Source organism: Haliotis rubra, unplaced genomic scaffold (assembly GCF_003918875.1).
Source record: "Haliotis rubra isolate DU_JTF1 unplaced genomic scaffold, ASM391887v1 Scf115, whole genome shotgun sequence".
In the NCBI taxonomy this organism is placed as follows: domain Eukaryota; kingdom Metazoa; phylum Mollusca; class Gastropoda; order Lepetellida; family Haliotidae; genus Haliotis; species Haliotis rubra.
This window is the reverse complement of record NW_025765059.1, coordinates 1,177,777-1,205,167: the sequence shown is the minus strand read 5'-3', so window position 1 is coordinate 1,205,167 and position 27,391 is coordinate 1,177,777. Positions and strand designations below refer to the sequence as shown.

At 40.6% G+C, this 27,391-nt stretch overlaps 2 protein-coding genes across 2 annotated transcripts; both read right to left on the bottom strand.

Moving 5' to 3' along the window:
• Nucleotides 1-3,320: 3,320 nt before the first annotated feature.
• On the bottom strand, nucleotides 3,321-13,654 carry LOC124254727 (lim and transglutaminase domain protein ltd-1-like). The gene is made up of 9 exons (XM_046688574.1): nucleotides 13,589-13,654; nucleotides 13,315-13,428; nucleotides 12,423-12,649; nucleotides 11,074-12,001; nucleotides 10,563-10,742; nucleotides 9,895-10,072; nucleotides 8,855-9,135; nucleotides 8,173-8,358; nucleotides 3,321-3,392 (listed from the first exon to the last, which is right to left on the bottom strand). Exons 1-9 carry the CDS (start codon nucleotides 13,652-13,654, stop codon nucleotides 3,321-3,323), a joined length of 2,232 nt encoding a protein of 743 aa, XP_046544530.1.
• Nucleotides 13,655-19,210: 5,556 nt separating this feature from the next.
• LOC124254717 (hillarin-like) lies at nucleotides 19,211-23,379 on the bottom strand. Its single transcript, XM_046688567.1, has 8 exons — nucleotides 23,329-23,379; nucleotides 22,953-23,069; nucleotides 22,430-22,656; nucleotides 21,012-22,119; nucleotides 20,727-20,892; nucleotides 20,134-20,414; nucleotides 19,602-19,799; nucleotides 19,211-19,294 (listed from the first exon to the last, which is right to left on the bottom strand). The coding sequence occupies exons 1-8, from the start codon at nucleotides 23,377-23,379 to the stop codon at nucleotides 19,211-19,213; spliced, it is 2,232 nt and encodes a 743-aa protein (XP_046544523.1).
• Between the last annotated feature and the right edge of the window lie 4,012 nt (nucleotides 23,380-27,391).

Here is a 27,391-nt window from a genome sequence, read left to right as displayed (position 1 = left end):
ACAATACGGATCCGATCTATACAAACAATGAGGAACAATACAGACCCGATCTATACATTAGACAAACAATAAATACGAACCAGATCTATTACAATACGATGAGGAACAATACGGTCCCCGATCTATACAAACAATGAAGAACAATACGATCCCGATCTATACAGACTGAGGAACAATACGGTCCTAGCTGTACGAGACAATGAGGAACAATACAATGAACAATACGGTCCTACTGAACAATAATGAGGAACAATACGGATCCGATCTATACAGACAGCTCTCTGAACAATACGGTCCTGATCTGTACATACAGTGAGGAACAATACGATCCCGATCTATACAGGAACTGAGGAACAATACGGATCTATACAGACAATGAGAACAATACGGACCCGATCTATACAGTGAGGAACAACACCCGATTTATGAGAGGAACAATACGGTCCTGATCTATACAGAACAATGAGGAACAATACGACCCGATCCCGAACAATACGGTCCTGATCTATACATACAATGAGGGAACTACGGACCCGTACAGTGAGGAACACGGTGACGAACAATGAGGAACAATACGGTACAACGAAGAACAATACGATCCTGATCCAGAGCTGTACATACAGAACAATGACCCGATTTATACAGACAATGAGGAACAATACGGATCGATCTATACAAACAATGAGGAACAGACCCGAACAATACAGATCTACATACGATGAGAACTGTGCCCGATCTATCCAAACAATAAAGAACAGTGAGGAACAATACGGAACAATACGGTCCTGAGCTGTACATACAGTGAGGAACAATACGGATCCCGAGCTCCTGAACAATACGGTCCTGAACAGTGAGGAACAATACGATCTATACAAACAGTGAGAACTGTCCGACATACAGTGAGGAACAATACGGTCCCTAAGTCAAACAGACAATGAGGAACAATACGGCCCTACGATCCCTGAGCTGTACATATAGTGAGGAACAATACGGATCCAGAGCTGTACTGAACAATACGGTCTTGAGCTGCTGTACATACGGCCCTGAGCTGTACATACAATGAGGAACAGTGAGGAACAATACTGAGCTGACATACAGTGAACAATACGGTTCTGAACAAACGGTCTGTAATGAGACAATGAGGAACAATACGGCCCTGAGCTGTACATATAGTGAGGAACAATACGGTCCAGAGCTGTACTGAACAATACGGTCTTTAGCTGTACATACAGTGAGGAACAATACGGCCCTGAGCTGTACATACCTTGAGGAACAATACGGCCCAGAGCTGTAGTGAACAATACGGTCCTAAGCTGAACAGACAGTGAGGAACAATACGGCCCTGAGCTGTACTGAACAGTATGGTTTTCAGCTGTACATACAGTGAGGAACAATACGGTCCTAAGTCGAACAGACAGTGAGGAACAATACGGCCCTGAGCTGTATATACAGTGAGGAGCAATACAGACAGTGAAAAACCTGGTGAAAGTAGATTCTTCACAGGTGAGACATTTACACAAACGTGACTGTTATATTATGGACAGTATATACTGACTGAGCCTGAGGGCTCCTACAGAACAATCACATAATGTATGTGCATCATTCAGGCAGTTAGGATTATACAGTACTGTTAACGCTATTACTATAATTTCTGATTAAATACTGATATAAAATTTCCAATAAAATACCATATTGTACATATTCCGAGTTTTAAGTCACATTAAATCACAAGCTAGAAATAGTATTTTTCCATAATGCACAACAGGTATAAAGTATCATGTTAAGCTCTCCAATGCTGCTATAAACGTTGGTGTACAGGTATACGACACACCATCTGTGTCACCCATATAACATCTAGACCACACTCAATACATATTTCACGGCATAATACATTCAACTACCTTCTATGTAATATCATGTCAATGTGTCGAGGCGACCCGAAGATCTGCCTGTCGTCATCCATCCTCGGAACCCGGTGGAACCTTAAATTGTTTTTTTGTAATACTATTTGTGCTAACATTACATATCGTGACTCACGGTTAAAATAGTATATATGTCATATATACAAATTACAGGGCGGTGGGGTAAGTCCAGTGGTCAAGACTGCAGGCCCATGTTCAATTCCCTACATGGGTACAATGTGTGAAGCCCATTTCTAATTGTCCCCGTCAAGATATTGCTGGAATATTGCTAGAAGCCATAGCCACTTTTCCACTATACACACAATATCATTTAGAACTATAAGCAATTCAACATGTGCTGTAGACATTCCATTTTCACAATAGCTTTTAGCTAAATTTACCCACAGCAAATATCTATACATTTTCCGTTTATGCTAGTTCAACATGTATGTCAAGTTTGATTTTATCGATTGCCAGGGTGAAGGCCACGCAATGTCAGATCGATCACTAAAACTACATGTACCATTAAGCTGTTATGACAAATGGACCTGTTGGGATACATAGAACAGTTTGTAACACGGGATACACCATACTACACTGAACCTTGAGTACTGGTATGAGATACAGGGCATTGTGTACTGTAGATAAAGGCTTATCGCGAGAACAATACAGTTTGAGGTACCCTCCGCGAGGCTTGTACCTGCAGTTAAGAGCGTACATCAAACACTATTCCCTGACGGACAAGCCTACAATAAATCCATTTAATCTCAGTGCTTATCGTTTAGAATTTGAAAACAAACGGTAGGTCGTCATGACCGCAATTGACAATTTAGTTATTTTAGGCTCTCTGCATAACGCACATCTAAAGTAACTGTTATAACACATTAAGCGATAGCGTTTCGCTATTAAGAGATTGAACTGTAGAGATTACGGATATCGGACAGAAAGGTGCAAAATGTCAGTTGCCACGTGTTTGCAAGTTGTATACCACTGAAGCCTACAAGGGAACTGATCACAACGAACAAATATAATGAAGGTATTTTACATGTCAAGTAACACAAATACTGGTACTGATGCAAACCACTCATCACAATAAGCACATTCACCAATAACACAACGCCATGGTTCCAAATCACACAAGGTTAAAACTGATTGTCTTATGTCGGACGGATAGACAATACCATACACAGGTATCTGCCTCTTGGGATTTAACGTGCCTGTGCAGAGGAAGAACTTGGTCACATTCATGGTTAACAACAGAAGAACTTGGTCACATTCATGGTTAACAACAGAAGAACTTGGTCACATTCATGGTTAACAACAGAAGAACTTGGTCACATTCATGTTTAACAACAGATGAACTTGGTCACATTCATGGTTAACAACAGAAGAACTTGATTGCATTCAAGCTTGGCGTCGTCAGTTTTCCTCCTTCCGTTTGAAAGCGTTTCTTGTTGTCGAGATCTCGGATTCTATGACAATATCACGGCACTGAAAATAGAAATGAACCAAATACCATGTACTAATATTACACTGAAATCAGACCGCCACTGTGGTACAGTGGATAAAGTGTCTGCCTCGCTTTAGTAGTTATCCATGTCAACATGTTTTGTATATCTACTTGATCAGATGTGTAATTCCCACATTAGTCAGCGTATACAGCCTTCATGGGGTAACCACCAGTATATATCCCACAACAGTCAGTGTATACAGTCTTAAAGGGGTATACAGTAGTATATATCCCATAACAGTCAGTGTATACAGTCTTAGTTTGGTATCCAGCAGTATATATCCCACAGCAGTCAGTGTATACAGTCTTAGTGGGGTAACCAGTAGTATATATCTCACAGCAGTCAGTGTATACAGTCTTAGTGTAGTATCCAGCGGTATATATCCCACAAGTATCAGTGTATAACAGTCTTAGTGGTGTATGCAGCAGTATATATCCTATAGCATTTAGTGTATACAGTCTTAGTGGGGTATCCAGCAGCATATATCCCACAACAGTCAGAGCATACAGTCTTATAGGGGTATCCAGCAGTGTATATCCCACAAGAGTCAGTGCATACAGTCTTAGTGGGGTATCCAGCGGTATATATCCCACAGCAGTCAGTGTATACAGTCTTATAGGGGTATCCAGCAGTTTATATCCTACAGCAGTTAGTGTATACAGTCTTAATGGGGTATCCAGCAGTATATATCCCACAGCAGTGAGTGTATACAGTCTTAGAGGGGTATACAGCAGCATATATCCCACAAAGTGTTTGTGTATACGGTCTTAGTAGGGTATCCAGCAGTATATATCCAACAAGTATCAGTATATAACAGTCTTAGTGGTGTATCCAGCAGTATATATCCTATAGCATTTAGTGCATACAGTCTTAGTGGGGTATCCAGCAGTATATATCCTACAGCAGTCAGTGTATACAGTCTTAGTGTGGTTTCCAGCAGTATATATCCCACAAAAGGTAGTGTATTCAGTCTTAGTGGGTGTCCAGCTGTATATATCCCACAAGTGTCAGTGTATACAGTCTTAGTGTGGAATCAAGCAGTTTATATCCAACAACAGTCAGTGTATACAGTCTTAGTGTGGTTTCCAGCAGTATATATCCCACAACAGTCAGTGTATACAGTCTTAGTGGGGTATACAGCAGTATATATCCCACAACAGTCAGTGTATACAGTCTAAGTGGGGTATCCAGCAGTATATATCCCACAACAGTCAGTGTATACTGTTTCAGTGGGGTATACAGCTGTTTATATCCTACAGCAGTTAGTGTATTCAGTCTTAGTGGGGTATCCAGCAGCATATATCCTTCAACAGTTAGTGTGTATACAGTGTAAGTGGGGTATCAAGCAGTATATATCCCACAACAGTCAGTGTATACAGTCTTAGTGGGGTATCCAGCAGTATATATCCCACAACAGTCAGTGTATACAGTCTTAGTGTGGTATCAAGCAGTTTATATTCAACAACAGTCTGTGCATACAATCTTATTGGGGTATCCAGCAGTATATATCCCACAAGATTCAAGGTATACAGTCTTGGGGTGGGTGTATACAGTCTTAGTCCACAACAGGGCAGTAACCAGTGTAGTATATATCCCACAGCAGTCAGTGTATACAGTCTTAGTTGGTTATCCAGCAGTATATATCCCACAACAGTCAGTGTATACAGTCTTAGTGTGGTATCAAGCAGTTTATATCCAACAACAGTCTGTGCATACAATCTTATTGGGGTATCCAGCAGTATATATCCCACAACAGCAAGGGTAAACAGTCTTGGTGGCGTATCCAGCAGCATATATCCGACAAAAGGTAGTGTATACAGTCTTAGTGGGGTATCCAGCAGCATATATCCCACAAAAGGTAGTGTATACAGTCTTATTGGGGTATCCAGCAGTATATATCCCACAACAGCAAGGGTAAACAGTCTTGGTGGCGTATCCAGCAGCATATATCCCACAAAAGGTAGTGTATACAGTCTTAGTGGGGTATCCAGCAGCATATATCCCACAAAAGGTAGTGTATACAGTCTTAGTGGGGTATCCAGCAGCATATATCCCACAAAAGGTAGTGTATACAGTCTTAGTGGGGTATCCAGCAGCATATATCCCACAAAGGTAGTGTATACAGTCTTAGTGGGGTATCCAGCAGCATATATCCCACAAAAGGTAGTGTATACAGTCTTAGTGGGGTATCCAGCAGTATATATCCCACAACAGTCAGTGTATACAGTCTTAGTGGGGTATACAGCAGTATATATCCCACAACAGTCAGTGTATACAGTCTTAGTGGGGTATCCAGCAGTATATATCCCACAACAGTCAGTGTATACAGTCTTAGTGGGGTATCCAGCAGCATATATCCCACAACAGTCAGTGTGTATACAGTCTTAGTGGGGTATCCAGCAGTATATATCCCACAACAGTCAGTGTATACAGTCTTAGTGGGGTATCCAGCAGTATATATCCAACAAGCAGTCAGTGTATAACAGTCTTAGTGGTGTATCCAGCAGTATATATCCTACAGCATTTAGTGTATACAGTCTTTAGTGGGGTATCCAGCAGTATATATCCCTCATCAGTCAGGGTATACAGTCTTAGTGGGGTATTCAACATCATATATCCCACAACAGTCAGAGTATACAGTCTTATAGGGGTATCCAGCAGTGTATATCCCACAAGAGTCAGTGCATACAGTCTTAGTTGGGTATCCAACAGTATATATCCCACAACAGTGAGTGTATATAGTCTTAGAGGGGTATACAGCAGTATATATCCCACAAGTGTTTGTGCATACGGTCTTAGTAGGGTATCCAGCAGTATACATCCAACAAGTATCAGTGTATAACAGTCTTAGTGGTGTATCCAGCAGTATATATCCTATAGCATTTAGTGCATACAGTCTTAGTGGGGTATCCAGCAGTATATATCCCACAACAGTCAGTGTATACAGTCTTAGTGGGGTATACAGCAGTTTATATCCTACAGCAGTTAGTGTATTCAGTCTTAGTGGGGTATCCAGCAGTATATATCCCACAACAGTGAGTGTATACAGTCTTAGTGGGGTATACAGCAGTATATATCCCACAACAGTCTGTGTATAAAATGTTAGTGGGGTATCCAGCAGTATATATCCCACAACAGTCAGTGTATACAGTCTTAGTTGGGTATCAAGCAGTATATATCCCACAACAGTCAGTGTATACAGTCTTAGTGTGGTATCCAGCAGTATATATCCCACAACAGTCAGTGTATACAGTCTTGGTGGGGTATAGCATATATCCCATATAAAGGTAGTGTATACAGTCTTAGTGGAGGTATCAAGCAGCATATATCCCACAAAAAGGTAGTGTATACAGTCTTGGAGGGGTAAGCAGCATATATCCCACAAAAGGTAGTGTATACAGTCTTAGTGAGGTATCAAGCAGCATATATCCCACAAAAAGGTAGTGTATACAGTCTTAGTGGGGTATCCAGTAGTTTATATCCCACAACAGTCAGTGTATACAGTCTTAGTGGGTGTCCAGCAGTATATATCCCACAAGTTTCAGTGTATACAGTCTTCGTGTAGTATCCAGCGGTATATACCCCACAACAGTCCGTGCATAACATTTTAGTGGGGTATCCAGCAGTATATATTCCACAACAGTCAGTGTATCCAGTCTTAGTGGGGTATCCAGCAGTATATATCCCACAAGTGTCAGTGCATACAGTCTTAGTGGGGTATCCAGCAGTTTATATCCCACAACAGTCAGTGTATAACAGTCTTAGTAGGTTATCCTGTAGGAACCATCTAGAAGCCGGGACTGGAACATGTTTGTCACCGTGTGTTCATTAACCCGATCTTGCTAACTGTTAATGCCAATGTACACTATAAATGTATCAGTTTGCCGTTTGCCCTTTAACATTACCAAATAATATTTTCAAGACATTGTTCGCCACGGGTTTTCGAATGAACAAAAAAGAATATTTTAATTGTGATTCGGGATCAAAAGAGAAGCCTTTGTGGTAGCTTTAGTATCCGTTTGGTCGTGAAGAGGAGCGGCAGTTGATTAACCTTCTTAGGCGGCGGGGTAGCCTAGTTGTTAAAGAGTTGGCTCGTCCCGCCGAAGACCCGGGTTCGAATCCCTAAATGGGTACAATGTGTGAAGCCCATTCCGGTGTCTCCTGCCGTGATGTTGCTTGAATATTGCTAAAAGCGGCGTAAAACCAAACTCAGTCAGTCAGTCAGTCTTAGAGACCATAATCCCTTATCTTTGGTTCGAACAGACAGCTTGTGACCCTAACAAGTAAGAGACCCACCTCTTCGTGGCGTATTTGAGCAATGGATTCCTGGTGCCCGTCATAAAGAGCAACTATTTAATGGGGCATTTAAGGTGTATTCAACATTTTCGTGAATTGTGTTTGGCGCATATAAAATAATACCTAAATGCAAAATCATCTTGTGGAATTAAATGGGTCATAACCATTCACGATACGAAATTCTCTTGACAGTCTTTATGACAGATTGTACAAGCGCTTCGCACAGTGTGGACACATTTCGACTCCTGTTATTCTCTTTGGTACAGTTACCGGACCCTTTAACCAAAAGGTAACTTCGATACCATAGTACGCCTCTCAAATTTCACCAATAGTAAATGAACCAATAGTTCTTTTAGATAAGCAATCGTCTTAAGTTTGAAATATATACTGAACCCCGGTATACAGTTGCATGTCTTATTAAAGTAATCTCTGGCCCTTTCCTGTTGGAATATAAATGTACATACCCAGACATAGAAGTGACCAGCGACGATACTGGCTTGGGTAACAGTCTGCTCGTTGAACTGATCCAAGAGAGCTTGTACTGCCTCTATTTGCTGTTTGGAAGCTTGGATAACGTCAAACTCCATCAGTCGATAGATGAGGCTGTTCTTGCCAACCTTTCTCATCAGATTCTGAACAAACTCCCACGACTGAAGCAGACAGACATTAACCACATCAATACCTATAGATGGATGACAAGCTATAATGATCATGTCAAATCAGTATATCTAATTTACGAAATGTGATATCCTGGATATCAGACAAATAAAGAGTCTAAACCTATTTCCACAATCATAACATATCTCTACATAATGAAGAGGCCATTGTAAGCTTTCTACTGTACGTTAACATGCGTTTATGCATCAAATAGTGATGAAACCAAGTGTCCTGGAGAAGGTGAGCTTATCCTGTCAATTGTTTACCTGAACAAACACGGCAACATAACGTACCACGCAAGGTAATGGCAACGATAATACTGCAACCCTGCGCTCTTTGACATCTTCGCAGAGAAATTAATTTCATAATTACTCTCTGTTCTTACGTACATTGTTGTTAAATACTCACCAAAGGCTGAAGCTGCGGAAACAATGCTCGATAAATTTACCTTCGTCTCTTAATCAGTGTCAAGTTTCCGTCTACTCTCACCTCAAGTTCAATGGCGTGCTCTCCAAGAAGTATGTAGGTCCCTCTCATTGTGGCATGGATGGGGTCAATTGGGCGCTTGTAGTTGTGCAGTTCCGAGAGGGTTGGCTGTTTGATCTCCAGCACGTGGTGGAGATACTTCCTGAGTCTGCCCAGTTGCTCGCGCACCTCATCCGCTTGTTTGATCAGATAGTCGAGATGGGTGGTGTGTCGAGACTGATGAGCGGCAGCAAGCGCACGATCCAGGGCGTCGATGTTACGTCGGAAAAGTGCAGCTTTAAGATCTGGAAATAAAAAATGTGCTACGACTTATACTACATTCCATATTCTGCTTATATATGTATACTTACAAGGTTGATTAAGTAATGTCTTGTTGGAGTCGTGCCAAAGGGAGAACAAACAATAGTGGAAAGAACTAGATCCACATTTAAAAACATATCGTCATCCCAAGTGTATAAAAAGTATCAGTTTTCAGACGAAACAGATTCCTCGGGAGCAAAAGATATAATAGCAGTAAATTGATGTGAACAGATCACGGAAAATCACTGATAACACCAGGTGTTCGCATTGATATCTCCACCTTTTTTGAAGGTTATCACCCTTTGCGTGTCCAGGATTGGTATACACCCAGTGTTAGGAATAACGAATGTGTTTTGCAAGGCTTGGCGGGCTCAAAACATAGTATGTATTGTTAATACGAGATATTGGCCATCCCACAATACACAACCATGTTAACTTCTTCACCATATACTGTTAGTTGTTGGTCAATCGTACAGCGACAACGGATGTACAGAACTGCGTTTTTGGCATTCCAGAAGCTAACGATCTTAGGTTCCAATCCGTGTTCGCCTCAAGTATGTTTCTATGTTGACTCCACCATTGACGTTCTTGCAGGTTTCCACAGAGTGGATAATATCAGAGTCATGTGTTACTCCGAACTTTCCTTCCACGTTATGCTGGTACTCAGGTCAATAACTGAAATACTGTTCAAAGCTCACTCACTCACCCATCACTAACTCACGTGTGTTACTATGGAACCATACCTCTCTCGAGCATAAGTATTTCTCTCCTGCCACTGGCGCCAATGGAGACGAGGCTACCGTTCTCCATCGTCTCCGTTTCGGGCGTGTCGCATGTAGAAATGATGTGCTCAAAATCTGCGATGTGCTCCCGACCGTTGATCTCGCGGACATTGAGACGGTTTCGCCACTCCATTGGGTCCTGTAACAAACAAGTAAATGTATACCAAGTGACACCCATAAAGTCTTAAAAGTAAGTTCTGATTTACAACATCGAATAGGAGCATGAAGACATATGCCAGGTTCAATGTTTTCAGTGTGATGTCAGTACATATGCTACTACTTAATCAAGTAAGGTACCGATGAAGTTGGCGACTAACGGGATCGGATGGTCAGGCTCGCTGACTTGGTTGTCAGCGGTTCCCAATTGCGCATCGGATCGATACTTATGCTGTTGATCACTGGATTATCTGGTCCAGACTAGATTATTTACAGACAGCTGCCATATAGCTGGAATATTGCTGAGTGCGGCGTAAAACTAACTTCACTCACTCACGTATGAAGGTACCAAAATCAATAGATATACACATTTTGACACTGCCTTCCATTTAAAACCACGGCTCTAAAATGTCACTAAAATTAAATTGAGGCAGTGGCATTTCTTTGTAAGGTGCCCAGTCACGGAGACCTACCCTTGTAGAGTTCTGTTTCCTGTCAATGATAATCAGGTAGTTGACGGCATTCCTGTACTTGGCAGTAGTTCCTGCTTCTCTGGTAAAGATCTGGAGAACGTATTCTTCCTCTGTCTGGGTCTCCGGGATGTATACATACACAGACACCGTGAGATCCTTCATCTTGCATGTCACATATTCCTGGACATGCACAACACTCATTGATGAAAACAACCTTATCAAAACAACCCTATAGTTTTAGTCAATCCAACAAAACTTAAAGTAGTCCTAAACGTTGTCCTTTACACAAATTTAATACTTGCTTCATGGTTTTTAGCTTTGTATTTAACAAATATAGAATGAACCAGAACTTCATTTACACTCAATACTATACTCATATATTTTGAATGTTACTAAAATACAACATAGTTTGAAACTGATTACGTCTAGTCATACTACGATATCGCAAAGACACAGTAGACAAGGAACAACAGCAATAAATACTTACAAACAGAATATATTTTAATGTTACCTTGAGGAACTCGGATGCAAACTTAGTATGAAGGACAGTCGTCATAATTTCCATCTGTCTGATCATGGTGAAGTTGAAGATCCTACCGTTTCCTGATTCGACCCTCACGACACCACTATACTCTGAGGGGAAATCCAACCCTGAATCGCGAGCTTTCTGGGTAAAACCGAACCCTATTGGAGTAAACAGCGGTAGGGGTCGGCAGTTTTTGAGGGGTCGGTCACAGTCCAGGCGGAAGTCACACATGTGGAACAGACGGTTGATGCCTCCGTATATCCGTAATCTATAAATCCCCGCTACTGGAATCCTCACGAAGAAAATCTTCTTGTCCTGTTTCGTCATCACAAGAACATGTCTGTCTAACTTGATTTCCTTTGGTATTCTCTCAAATGAGGCTTTTTGGTCAAAGAAAAGTTCACATGCAAAGTTCATGGGAGAATGTTCAGGTGCCGTAAACACAATTTCAACAGTTCCCTCCCTTGCTGGAAGTATACAACGATGCAAGCTGGTCAGCGTAAGTTCATAAAGGAAGTACCTTTGACGGAAGTAGGGTGCAGTGACAAAGGCGTCCCATGACCACGGCGTTTTGAGCAGTTGCCATGCAGTCATGTCAGCGGATGGTCTGCACATGTAAATAAATACTTCAGGTTCTACTAAGAAATAGAAGTCGTCCGTTGCACTGACTTCTGTACCCTCCGTCATCTTTTCCTGTTCACTGTCTACATGTGACTGTTTCTCCTTGGTCCACCTGCCTTTATCGAAGCCCTGAACCTTCTTGAAAGTCCACAATGGGTGAATGATTCTCCACGAGCCGTCCACATACACACAGTTCCAGCAATTCCGCAGGTGGTGGATGTCGCGATCACCCACATCATAGTCAAAGCCTTTCGACACACCGTACACTATCACACAAGGAAGTCCAGCTGCCCTGAAATTATAGCTTCAAGATTAATATACGTGTCACAGATGTAAAACATGCATACTACAGCGAGTCACGGCACACCCAACAACTCAACCATATGTCACAACATTATCCATCATACGGGACCACATTATCAGAGATACACCCATAATAACATTTGTTGCAATGCAACAACCACATATATATTATCACTACAAACGCAAGTTAGTAACACAGTCATTGCACGCAACGTCATCCTATCTCCATTAATGAGTAATGATGGCGCACACTTATTATAGCGTCAACGATTATCCTCCGAAGCAGATCCCTTTGGGCGTGAAACTGATCACTGATGACATAAGGTGTTTGTAAGATGATAAACATTCTCTGCCAAAATGGTAGCATCCTCGTCTCACAATTTGTATAAAAATGGAGGTCGGTCACGTACCTGCATAACAACGCGAAGAGAGCCGCATAACTTCCTTTGCCCTCTCTCATAAGCTTCATGTACCCACGAGGACTCTCATTGGAGGTCGTTTTGCCGTAGTTGCCTCCGTACACGTCCTGAGACCCCAGCCACGTGAACACTGACCTGAGCTTCTGAAGGTCGTTGATGCAGTCTTCAGTTAAGTATTCCATTAAAGCATCGTACGATTGGACATGCACGGCCGGACACTGCCAGGACAATAAAACGTTAAACAATATATTAGGACATTTGGACATGGATAAAATGAGGTATTATATACAGAATGTGACAGAAATGAAGTATTAAAGTTATAGTCGGAATTACTTGACTTTTTGTTAGTTTGGACCATGTACGTTCTGTAAAGGAAGTGGAATTGTTTGATGGGTCAATGAATCAATAATACATTTTGCACTTTGTCCTTGTGACTTGAGGAGCATTGGAACCACTATGTTCAGCTACTGACATTAAATAAAGAAATAAATGCTAAAAACCCAAACTTTCAAAAAAAAAAATCAAATATTTGCTAAATGCAGATTCCATTGTGCGACTGTACCATAGGCATATATTCTTAATCATTACAAAAGAGTGACAATGCCATGTGGAGCGTATCTTGTACATGTCATGCATGTGTCACAGACACATGCAAGAGCGAGTCAGGTTTTCACCTGAAAAAACATGCACGTACGAGACAAAATAGGGAATTACACCTGGAATTGTCCGCCACATGTCAACAATAAAACCTTTCGAAACCTTTACTGAAACCTTGTCAGAACGCACAGATCACAAGAGTTGTGTGAGACGCTGATGCATAGAATAAATGCTGAAATATTCAATGGTTTCTACAATAGACAGGTTAACGATCATAGCAACATACGTTGACAGCCTTTTCATCTATTTCCTTGAAGTCGTCAATGTGAAATATATCTGCTTTCTTGCTTGTTGGTGGACAAGGAGCCGGGTACCAATCTTCTGTCCAAGGAATGTGCAGCTGTAAGGGGACATAAAATGTTAACTCAAATTTTAAAGCATCATTTATCAGTTTATTAAATGATTACAACACCGTTCCAATCGCAAGGGAATTCAAAGAACTTATGTGTTTGTATTCAACTGTTTGACAAAACCACCTACATATAACATTAGTTACTCACTGGTTCATATTCGGGTTCCAAGTCCCCTGAGTCACTTACTCTCCCAGTGCCCAGACTGCACCCCATGATGACGTGCTGATTGATGGGTAGAATGAAATCAACACGTCATTACCTTATCTGGAGAAAAGCAAAATATGGGGCACATGAAGTCCAGTTTTAGAGTATACGATAGCAAAGATTCGTACAGCGTAGCTTGTCTAAACGATATTGGCATTATAAAACCAGAGAAGAGTCTCATATTGAAATAATCCTACCGTAAGAAATAGAAACAGTACAATTCCGCCTTACCTTAAAAATACGTTTCCTGAGAAAATTGAAAAATATATAAATGCCGGTGTAAGTTGCATTTTCTAAAAACTCCATTTTTTAATGTGTGAACAATATCGAAGGTAGACATTATTTTTAGAAAAAAGCATAAAGTTCTGCTACTTTGATGATGAGTCTTTTTCAGCAATCAGAAACAAAACAAAGAATCTTTTGCAGCATTTAAAACAAAAGTCTTAAATATAATAATGTTTCAGAAAATTTGGCATTTATAACATCTTTCAATGTCGTGGTTCGCCAACAATATTGACAGTAATATATATGAATTAATCCTTTACAAATTCATAAATATATCTGGTTGAAGCATTGTCCGATTCCGACTATCGTTTGAGTATGTGTTTATTATTCGCGATCATTTAGTGATTATACCAAGACTATTAAGCGTATTCACCAAGGTGTCACGCGTCCCATGTTTGTTTAGGAATCTACCTACTTTATACATTTGAGAAAGAATATATTTTATGATAAATGAAAAGGAACTGTGTAATATCATTCGTACCTGAGGTCTTTGAATTCAGAGTTGTAGGACATGATTCACTCTTCCCACAGTGGTAGTATACAGGTTTGATATATGCGACCTGGAGCTTATCCCAGGGGAGTCATGATCATGTGACACGAGGGCCAACATCAAACACAAGGACAAGCGATTGGGCTCAGCGATAAGCATGTATACACCAGACCAAGACGGAGAAGCTAGCTGGTGTAGTAGGAGAGATGGAAATCGTCTCTTGGTACAATAGTTGTTCTCTCATATTTGGACAATTTGCGTGCGCTTAGAACTATCTCCGTTATCTTGATGTCTCACACAATCTCCAGTGTATATATATGTGGGTTGCTAAGGGATACTAACTGTAGGTGATTACTTAGGAAATTGAATACTTTGACTGCATGTTTCAGGTGATATCGTGACAGTGATAAACTGGATTACCATGTATTCACACAGCTAAGCGGCGGCGAAGAACTAATTGTATAAAACGTGTAAACTAATTGCTAAACACGTGCATTAATAGCTGGTATATATGTCTCACGAATCTCAATTATCTACTATTCGCCGTAAGGTTTCGTGTGTATTAACTGTTATAAATGTATTGAAAGTCACTTAAACTAAACGAATGAACAGCTACAGATATAAGTTTGACATAACATTGTTTACGACATTACGGAATAACTATGTCCTTTCTGGCAGATTGGCATCAAATTATTAATCACAAAAAGAGTTTAAATATGTTTGATCAAACATTAACTCACAACATATTTCATATTTGTCAATGTAATCATGATTGATCAACCCTTTTTATTATAGGTTCATGTTTTGTATTCCGGTTAGCGTCTTATACGTCCAAAATACCATTTCAAAACGCAATTTAGAATGTGTTTCCACATGGGTGTCGCCTCGCAGTATCCTGTAACATGTACGATCCATTATGAATCTTTCGTATTGTTCAAAGAAGACGTTTCAGATCCCATTTGTCAGCGGTATGAATGTCGCACGATATTGTGTTCAAGGTGTGCCTTACGTATCATGAAACTTAAAGCTCATAGATTAAATCGGATTTTTCTGTTTTGGCCCACAGTACTCGTGGTCATAGTTGCTAATGCAGGATAGTATTGCAGCCGACCAAGATAAACGCTCATGTGCTCAACGTCATGAAGCCATTGGAATGGTTCGACTGACTGACTGAGTTTTGGTCTTACGCCGCTTTTAGCAATATTCCAGCAACATCACGGCGGGGCACACCAGAAATGGGCTTCACACATTTTACCCATGTGGGGATTCGAACCCGGGTCTTCGGCGTGACGAGCCAACGCTTTAACCATTAGGCTACCCCACCGCCCCGGAATGGTTCGAGCAGGCATGAGCCAACAACAGGTGACAGAACATTTCCAATGCCATCGTTACACGATATCTGCATTGGTCAGGAGTTAGGGAAACAGTAATGACGTCGCCGACCACCCACGTTCTGGGCGTCCCCGAGTAACGACGCCAAGACAGGACAGATGGATTCGGGTGACTCATATCAGACACAGGTTCCAGACGGCAGTGACCACGTCCCAAACCATTCCCCAGGCCTTCATTTGGAACATTTGGTAGCCTCTATGCGTCGTCGATGCACTGCTGTGCATCACGCGCATGATGGTCATACCCGTTATTGACTTTGTGACTTCGACGTGTGACCCCGACTCAATTTTGAACTTCTGACGTCATCGTTACGGATATTGTTCATGTTCTTTTGACATGTTGTTAAGGCCCGATACTTCAGTGTATAAAGTGTCTACATCATGTCGTCTTTTCTGCGTTGTATTCTGAAGGAATTTTCTGTGTGCACAGTTTCTTTATGTGGCTAGTATAGTATGGTTACAAACAATACATACTCTTTCGGGCTGGCGATACCGCCCTGTATCTCCTTGATGTATACCTTAACGAACAAAAGAAATGAAAGTCGCACTTCAGTGAATATATTGTTTATTGTCATCTGAAAGTTTCATTGTGAGGAGCAACACCACATCAAGCTGACTGCAAGAAACCGTATTACTTATATTTACTGGTATTTAATCTAAAATGAAGCAGTATTTTACACTAAATTAGCATCAAACTATTCGACGCCATAGTATCATGGAATTTCTTAATAGCTTGAGACATAATACCTCAAACTGTGGACACATCCTCGTATACATTCAAACAAAAAGGAAGTCACTCGGTTATATAACTCTGCACACACGAGTAATGACATGTGGACATCCATGGGCATTATCATCTCTACCAGTTGTAATAGGCATGTAAATATACTAAACAAAACAAGTTAAAGATCAAGTATATATAGTGGTGTCTGGTGTGCGGTGGTAGTGGTGTGGGTTGTTGTGTGTGGTGGCGGTTTGTGGTGTGTGGTGTTGGTGTGTGGTGGTGGTGGTGGTGGTGTAGTGTGTGGTCGGGGTGGTGTGTGTGGTGTGTGGTCGGGGTGGTGTGTAGTGTGTGAAGTGTGGTGTGGGATGTGGTGGTGTGGTGTGTGGTGGTGGTGGTGGTGGTGTGTGGTATGGGGTTCTTTTATGAAATTGTGTGCTCAGTATACACACCATGTATATAGGATTGTAAGGGCTTGAACTCGTATTTGTACCAACTGCATCCCACACGTACCTACCATGCTATCTATCATTTGATCCCCGAATTCGTCTGTGTGGTGCTTTGGAAGATTACAGGAACAGTCTTGGACTATATCTAATAGCTCCACTGATGCTGCAGCAGGCATTACAGGAACAGTCTTGGACTATATCTACTAGTTCCACTAATGTTGCAGGATTACAGGAACAGTCTTGGACTATATCTACTAGTTCCACTAATGCTGCAAGATTACAGGAACAGTGTTGGACTATATCTACTAGTTCCACTGATGCTGCAGGATTACAGGAACAGTGTTGGACTATATCTACTAGTTCCACTGATGCTTCAGGATTAAAGGAACAGTGTTGGACTATATCTACTAGTTCCACTGATGCTTCAGGATTACAGGAACAGTGTTGGACTATATCTACTAGTTCCACTGATGCTTCAGGATTAAAGGAACAGTGTTGGACTATATCTACTAGTTCCACTGACAGGATTAAAGGAACAGTGTTGACTATATCTACTAGTTCAGGATTACAGGAACAGTTGGAACAGTCTTGGACTATTACAGGAACAGTGTTGGACTATATCTACTAGTTCCACTGATGCTGCAGCATTACAGGAACAGTGTTGGACTATATCTGCAGCAGGCATTACAGGAACAGTGTTGGACTATATCTACTAGTTCCACTGACGCTGCAAGATTACAGGAACAGTGTTGGACTATATCTACTAGTTCCACTGATGCTTCAGCATTACAGGAGTGTTGGACTATATCTATAGTGTTGGACTATATCTACTAGTTCCACTGATGCTGCAGGATTAAAGGAACAGTGTTGGACTATATCTACTAGTTCCACTACACAGGAACAGTGTTGGACTATATCTACTAGTTCCACTGATGCTTGCAGGCATTACAGGAACAGTGTTGGACTATAGCATTATTGGAACAGTGTTGGACTATATCTACTAGTTCCACTGATGCTTCAGGATTACAGGAACAGTGTTGGACTATATCTACTAGTTCCACTGATGCAGCATTACAGGAACAGTGTTGGACTATAGTTCCACTGATGCTGCAGGATTACAGGAACTTGGACTATATGTTGGACTATATCTAGTTCCACAGTGTTGGACTATATCTACTAGTTCCACTGATGCAGGATTACAGGAACAGTGTTGGACTATATCTACTAGTTGGACTATATCTACTAGTTCCACTTGTTCCACTGATGCTGCAGCATTACAGGAACAGTGTTGGACTATATCTACTAGTTATATTACAGGAACAGTACTAGTTCCACTGATGCTTCAGGATTACAGGAACAGTGTTGGACTATATCTACTAGTTCCACTGATGCTTGCAGTGTTGGCATTACAGGAACAGTGTTGGACTATATCTACTAGTTCCACTGATGCTGCAGCATTACAGGAACAGTGTTGGACTATATCTACTAGTTCCACTGATGCTGCAGGATTACAGGAACAGTGTTGGACTATATCTACTAGTTCCACTGATGCTGCAAGATTACAGGAACAGTGTTGGACTATATCTACTAGTTCCACTGATGCTGCAGGATTACAGGAACAGTGTTGGACTATATCTACTAGTTCCACTGATGCTGCAGGATTACAGGAACAGTGTTGGACTATATCTACTAGTTCCACTGATGCTGCAGCATTACAGGAACAGTGTTGGACTATATCTACTAGTTCCACTGATGCTTCAGGATTACAGGAACTGTGTTGGACTATATCTACTAGTTCCACTGATGCTGCAGGATTACAGGAACAGTGTTGGACTATATCTACTAGTTCCACTGATGCTGCAGGATTACAGGAACAGTGTTGGACTATATCTACTAGTTCCACTGATGCTGCAGGATTACAGGAACTGTGTTGGACTATATCTACTAGTTCCACTGATGCTGCAGGATTACAGGAACAGTGTTGGACTATATCTACTAGTTCCACTGATGCTTCAGGATTACAGGAACTGTGTTGGACTATATCTACTAGTTCTAATGACGCTGCAGGATTACAGGAACTGTGTTGGACTATATCTACCAGTTCTACTAAAGCTGCAACATTACAGGAACTATGTTGGACTATATTTACTTGCTCCACTAACGCTGCAGCATCACTGAAACTGTGTTGGCCTATATCTACAAATTCCACTAAAGGTTCAGCTTATCGTCCTAGGCTTCACCATTGCCGATATCTTCATTTTCCTCTGTATCCTTCATCCGAGCTTCTTCTCGCCTTTCCAGAAGCAGCTGTGTCTGGGAGAAGATATTAATTATTATTTCATTTTCAGTTTTTGTAATATACGTGCACATATCTGTGTGGATCGGCAGTATCGACAATACGTTTGACAATCCTCATTCAGTATAAGAACCACAAGACGGCTTCCTGTGAAGATAATCGAGACTCGACAATATTAACTGACCACATATCATTGTGAAAAGCACAATGTGGAGGTTTGCGTAATACAACCAACTAACGGAGCCTGACAACTCTTTTCTTAATGTCACCTCTGACAACATGTTGCTGAGGACCAGAATCTAACCTAGAGTCAATAGAGATTACCTGTGAAAACAAAGCTTCGCCGGCTGGTGACATCTTGGCTACAGTCTGGAGATCATATTGGTTCAAGATGTCCTTAGCCTTGGCTTCAGAGAGAAGAAGCTCGTCGTTATCTACGTCAAAACCAGGATCATTCTGCAGTCGAAAGTCGAGGGACTCACGACCACTCTTGTGCAGCAAGGTTCTGATATTGGACCATGTCTGTTAAAGAATATATGATATATGGGAGATAGGAATACTGACAATCATTTTCTTTGGCTTAAAATACGATTTAATATCTTTTTCACAAAAGGGCGTGTAGTGGTGTAATAGTTGAAAAGGAATACTAACAGTCATTGTCTTTGGCTTAAAATACGATTTAATATCTCTTCACAAAAGAGCGTGTAGTGGTGTCATAGTTGAAATAAACTGATATCTATTAAATTTGTAAGCGATCCAAGTTTAGATATTACCTGATTTTAGTATTACAGTTATTGGTATCCCATATTAAACGTAAAGCTGAAAAATATATTTGTCAAAATGATACGATGCTCACATCCAGCATGTAGATTTTCTCTCCCAAAACCATGTATGTAGCCTTCAGAATTTGATGAACAACAGCAGGGGGTGTCTTGTAGGATTTGAGGTCAGCAACAGTTCTTTTGGTAACTTCAGGTCGTCCTTTGTTTGAAGGAAGCGGGACCTGAAGTTTATCCTTCTGTTCAATGGCTGCCATGACGAGTGTCTGGAATCGTTCACTTCTTGGAGAACTCTTCGCCTTCGTGATTGCATTCTCCAGCTTGTCGAAACGGTTTTTCAACATTGCAAACCTCAAATCTAAACAAATAAGCATACCAAGTATCATTATGAAACTACTATACATGACTTACATAAAACATTTTCACTCTTCCTATTCAGTATCGAATGTCTGTTTCAAAAAGGCATACATCATTGAGATGATAATTATGTAAATAATGACACCAGGTGTTCACCAAAGGGGTCAGCCTCGCCTGTTTTACCGGTAGCAGCAGCCACGCAAGCAGTTTTTATTAAAACGTACCACTTATGGCAATGCACCTGCTATAGGTCGGCGCCCTTTAAAGGAGATGAGCTTGAATTTGAAGATATAGTATTGTTAAAAACGTTTACCTTCTTTTGTGTCCAACTCATCCAGGACTTCAGTGGCCTTGGTTAGATCACCCTTGTCTTCACACTCTTGCTTCCGGAATCTGTCTATAGCTATAGAGAGGACAGTTCTGTTACCAGCACGGATGGCGTCTCTCATGTTCTGTCTCGTCTTCTTCTGGGCTGCATTCTGGATAATAGTGGATGGAATAATAAACTGTATTTGCTCCATATTGTAACATGGATATATTAGATCTAATCAATACTTCTATTGAGCAGTGTAGTATGTATTCCTCTCCTCATACTTACATCTCTGCCTTTGTACTTCCTCTGTTTCGGATCCGACTCGATCACATAGTTTAGGATATTTCTTGTATCAGTCTCCTTCTCACTCTCTTTCCTAGCATCGACCTTGAGGACATACTCTCCATCATCTGGCACTACCACGGTAAGTCTAACCTGATCATATCTGATGTCGAGTTTTGCAGCATGCATCAGTTCATTGTCTGGTTTACTGTCAGATTTCAACTGAATTTGAAAGATCAGCGTTCGAGACATTTTGAAAGACAGTTCGACCATCGTGGCATCATGAGTTAGGACCAAACCATCCTCGTGGGAGAACCCATACAGTCCATAGTGCTTAGCCAGTGGACCTGGACCCCATCCTATTTCCGTGAGGAATGGAAAAGAGGAACAGAATGGTTTTGCCTCCTCAGAGTCTATCTTGAAATCACACAGCCAATATTTCTTTTCTTTAAATTCTTTGTAGATTCTTAACCTGTAAGTTCCTTTCACGAGACATCTTACGAAGAAAGGTATAATGCCAGTGGATTGTATGTTGCCTTGGATCACCAAACTCTCCTTTCCGCTCAGAAGCGATGTGTCTGTGAACTCGTTTCTTTGTAGGAACAGGTCATAGGAGAGTTTTGGTTTAGAATCTATTGGCGCCGACAAGCTAATTCGACATTCACCATGCTCGGCCTTCTGACTGCAACTTTGGGATCGCTTAAAAGTTATCCCGGATTTGAAAGCGTGTGGTTGAGCATACGGCATCGACGTGAACTTTTCAACAGACACCTTCAGTTTGAGCAGCTGCCAATGAGGTTCATCTGGACAACAAAAATGGATGAATATTTCAGGATCCGTTAGGAAAAAGAATTCGTTAATGGCTGATTCTTCTTTGCCTATTTTTTTCGGTACATCCTGGCACATTCTCCCGTTCTCTGATTCGAGCATCACCCAGTCACAGTTCTCCTGCCCTGAGATCCTAGAGAAGGCCCACTGTGCATGAATGAACCTCCACCCTTCTGCCACATAGACAGCGTTCCACGAGCTCCTCCCATTGACCTCCTCGCCGACAATGTAGTTTGCCCCCTTAGCTGGACCAGAGAGGACGACGCATGGAACACGAGCTTCGCTGTTGTAAGGATACATTAAATGTTTACATAGAACGATTCAATACACACCTTACAAATGATCTGAAATGTAGTAGGTTAAATAAGAAGTTAAGGCATGTGAAGGTCTACTTAATAATAATACGAATGCTGCAGCTATGATACCTATACTCGAGACGGAACAGTGACTTGTAAATCATTATTCCTCAAGCACCGAAATATTTATGATAATTATGCTCATGTTTTAGACGATGGCTTTTTTCGAAAGAAGTTGAAAAACATATCTTACAACGTATTGTTTTCCGACGTTTATATGACTGACTCAGTATTTACCGGCACAACATGGCCATGATCTCAGTGTAGGTGCTCCTGTCTTGCTGGACTATTTTCAAATAGCCCTTGACTGTATCATGAATTTTAGACTTGCTGAAATCCATGCTCAGGACTTTCTGTGCTCCCAGCCAAGTGAAGATTGCTCTTACTTTGTCCAGATCAGTCACTAAGCCAACAGTTAGCTTGGTAACCAAATCACGCATGCTGTAGACACCATCTATTGACACCTTGTTGACACAGGAAATACATGACAAAAGAATATTTCAAATGACAAGAAATGAAGGGCAGTTGGACTGTTTGGGCACTACGACCGTCAAGGCAATTTTAGATATTCGTATGACATTGTCTTTTTATCTGGTTACTACACAGAAATACATGTAATGAATTTCATTTGACACAAGTACATGAATCACTTAACAGGTATGTCACTCATGTTTCTCTTATACAATCCCCCTCATATTCCCGTTCTTGACTTTAACCCTAGCTCCCCCTAATTAACTCATTCGATTTTTCGTTCTTATACCTGCTTAGTCTTCTTATCCTGCGTCCTGTACTGGTCAAGTAGGAATATTTCGTCTTTCTTCTGCCTTGGCAGCTCAGGTCGAGGGTAACGGTTGTTCCATTTGAAGTCCAGGCATCTCTGTGACATCATCAGCACAAGTATATATATGGCCATATACATTGTAACACACAGCTAGTGGGACACCATTATAAGTATATATATGGCCATATACATTGTATACGACCCTCGAGTGACATATATAGAGCAATCTGTAAATTTTGATTTACCAGTTAGAAATTAGATCGTTATTTTGTACATACAATATTTTCATGTTAACTGTGACACTAATGTGAAGCATGAATGAAGCAGTCTGTGCATACAGATAGATCAGCGGTACCTGTTTTGCCGTGTCGGGAAACTCGTCCTGGGCTCCAAGTGAAACCTCCATGACCCTATTGATGTCGAATTGGAGGTTATCAGAATTCCAATTCTTGTCGGAACTAAGAGAAATCATTGCGTTATCATGTTGTAAAACACATACATTAGTAGGCGCACATAACTTTCCCTTTCCAAAACTTCCAGACATACAGTTGAACAGGCTTTACAAAGAGCGTCCTAAAACATGCCTTACTTATGTTTATACATGTAGAAGGCGTTTATCCAAATTTGATGCAGCAGTGACGAAAATGCAATTCCCCATTTTGACTTATTTACAGGTAGAACAATTGACTTGCCTCTGTGTTTAAGACAGGTACCACAACAGTCAGGAATGATTCCCTGTTCGCGAACTCCTGCTGTTATTACTGTATCAAAGTGATAAAATATAGTTATGATTAAAATTAAATCGTATATAAATGTCCTTTGATTATGGTTCCCTCAAATTTAGCAAAACCGTAAAATTGTATTCTTCAATAGACAAACTTGATTTTTATTTTTGTTTAACGCCACACTCAGAAATATTTCAGCTGTATGGCTGCAGCCTGTAAATAATTGAGTTTGGACCAGATAGTCAAGTTATTGATATCACGGACGTCGATCGACGCATTTGGGAAACTTTGATAACACCATAAGTCAGCGAGCATGACAACCCGATCCAGTTAGTCGCCTCTTACGACAAGCATGGCCGAGAAGACGTCACGGGTCTCTTTCATAAAAAACTACAGTTAGAGCTCTGTGTGTTCCCTGAGATACACACGTCATATGTGTATCCTGTTTCGTACGCCTCATATAATCTATCGTACTTCAAAAGATAGGTCCTGCCCGATATACTTTGAACTGAAGTTAAACGGCATATCGAGCAGTGAGATTGGAATAACGTCAAATGATAACACTTGTTTGTCGGAAATAAGGAAGAATATGACAGCTGTACATGTCATTCATGTGCTGATAGAAATGTGATTTCACACAATCCATGACACAGCTGGTATGCCGTTCCCAATATAACAAACGGTGATTTAAAGTATATACAGGAGAGAGAGTGTGGCATACTAAAATTACATTTACAGTTTTCAACAGACCACAATGTAATTTCTAGGAAGATAAAACAAACTTACAATGCTTCGTGTCTACTGGTATCGGTGATTGTGAGTCTGTAGGGACGTGACCAGCAGATTACCAGCCTGATGTGTGTGTGTGTATCTATTACATATAGAGATCTACAGTATGTCTTTCACCATGTTAGCTACCATTTAGTGGAAGAATTATTTTTGTTTTCCTTCTATCAACTGCAACAATGAACTTAAAAATAATTCAATTTTAGATTCAGTCTGCTGACGACCAGTATGGTTTTGCTTGAAGGGAACCATTGTTTAACTGTGTTTATCCTGTTGGTAATGCTTGTTCGGGTTTCTGCTTTCGTGCTGTGGTTCATCTGATAACATTCACGTCTTTGTTTTCAGGTTGTGTTAGTTCTATGGTTACAGCTCATCGTTTGTGTTTCTGTTAGGTAGCAACGACTATTCAAGGAGCTACAATGGCATGCAAACGATGTATAACAAAATAGAAACAATAATTCAATGCAAGGTTATGCTAAGAAATACTTCATATTTTATAACTGAGATATAGTATTCAAAAGAACTAAATACTCCCCGCCGCCAATTCTTTCATCTGGTCTAGTTAATCTGTTATGCCATGTCATAGCAGATAAACTACATTAATATATAAAGAATTTGATGGTCTGAATTTCTTTTAAGTGGTCTACACCTGTACGTATATATGTTTATTTATAGATTCTTAAATGTTATATTCTTTGATACATCTTTGACTGGGTAGTGACGCAAAGACCAAATGTTAAATTGACGTTTTCTGATTTCATTTTGGTTATCTGCAGCGGACTATCTAACACCGGTGCTAAGAAGAACAAAGCGACTAAATGTAAGTTAAATGTTTGCATTAACTTGTATCGATTGAGCATTGGGTGTTTTCTCGACGTGATTTTACGGTGTATTTATAGCGGGGGACACATATTGTGCGGGGAATCGAACCAGTGTCTTCGGCATGACGAGCGAACGCCTTAACCACTTAGCTATCCCAAGGACCCTTACATTTTCGAAAAGAAGCAGATCGACATACAGCCATTATGAATGTTTGTTTTATTCTTTGTGCGAGTGTGTACCTTAACAGCAATCCTGAGTTAATGTGTCCGCCTGACAAACACGAAAACATGGCCCATTCTCAACTAAGTAGAAGCGACAAACCCCTTTCCGCATCCCATAAGAAATATCTGCTGAAAGCAGAGTCGATTGTACAATTCTGACTACATCAATCAATCAATCTTTATTTACAGTACTGAAGAGGACGTAGGCCTATAGTACATTTTACATACAGTAGCAGAGGGTGCAATATAAATGAAATATATAGTAAATAATATATCATCTGTAACTACATCACGAATATGTATTTTTCAGCGGTATTACAGCTGTACAATAGTGTTTGTTAACAGTCGAGTCAGGACCAGACAATACAGTGATTGTCACCATGCGATACGATGACAGAGCATGTGTTTATGAATCACTATGAAATAGTGATGACACCAGGTGTTCGCGACAAAGTGGGCGTATCCTGCCCTACCGGTAGCCCGTCATAAACACAATGCACAGTGTAGTCAATTGTTCATATGAAGTAATTCTGGAACGCATGGCACAATTATTAAATAGGGAATTGCACATCGGAAGTCATTTTTGTCACTGATGCATCGAATTTGGAAATTTCCCCTCACATGTACTTTTTGAAAGCTTTACTGAGGCCTTGAATGTTGTACCCTTGGTAGAACAATCTCTGAGCAAGAGTGGTACAGTGCTCTGTGAAATCTTGGTAAAAAGTGCATGCTCTATTGTACCTCAACAGCTGTAAAATGTATTCAACACAGGCTGGAGCTGTTGGAATATTGTTCGACATGAAAGGGAAGTTGACTTTTGGAAAGTTGAAGTCATCAATTTTGTTATACAGTTTTTGTCCCTCTGAATATATATATCTATATATGAAACGGTCTCACTTGTCGGCGGTCTCACATGTCTCCTTAATTTCAAGTTCAGGTGGGTAAACCGGTGGAAGGGAATTGGCCATTTGATGGTTACTGAACGATATTAAATCATCTATGTACGTTAAACTTCTTTGCCAAAGCTTGTCCATTAAAACATGTCAATTTCAAAGCTTGAAATGGTAATTTTTATTTCTATAATCCCTTGATAAGCATTTAATAACAATTAAAAGGACTGTACATAATTGGCTTAACAAGTGGCTTAGATTGCACTGCAATTGTACAGAGATGTTAGACGTATGGAGAAAGGTACTAGCTCTACACGTGCTTCTCAAAACTGCTATAGAGGCAAATTGCCGACTTTGAGGCAAAGGTAATATATCGAGAAGAAAAGACAAAATAGGGCCAATGCCACAATCGAGATATACTTGCGTTGCGAATTCTCCATATGATGGTGGGATGGTGTTTTTACACTATTAAACGAAGGGAGTCGGGACCGGAGAACAGGTTCGAGATATCGGTAAGTTCGAGTTAACGGATGTTTAAAAACATTACTTGATGATACTTTCATGCTTAAATGTTGACACGGAGATCAATACGACACATTTGTGTGAATTTAATGTATATTTCACTTGTTGGGAACAGGTCCATAGCAAAACAGAATGTTCAATGTCATACCCATGTTTCTTTTGATAATTAAGGAATATTTGAATAATAAAATCAACGCATAGCATGGAGAACATTTTCTATAATAATCAGCCGAATTACATATATATGTACATATACAGAAATTCTAAATCAGTCTGCATTCTTATACTTTCAGGCAGCGGCAGATCGTTATCAGAGATTTTCAGCAATCCACAATGTTGTCTTTTACGGCAATATAACGTTTCATAATAAAGGGCATGCGATTCTCCTGCGGTGATCTTGTATAGCATGACCTGAAATTATTGCGAATTTTATGAATATGTTTAATTGGATT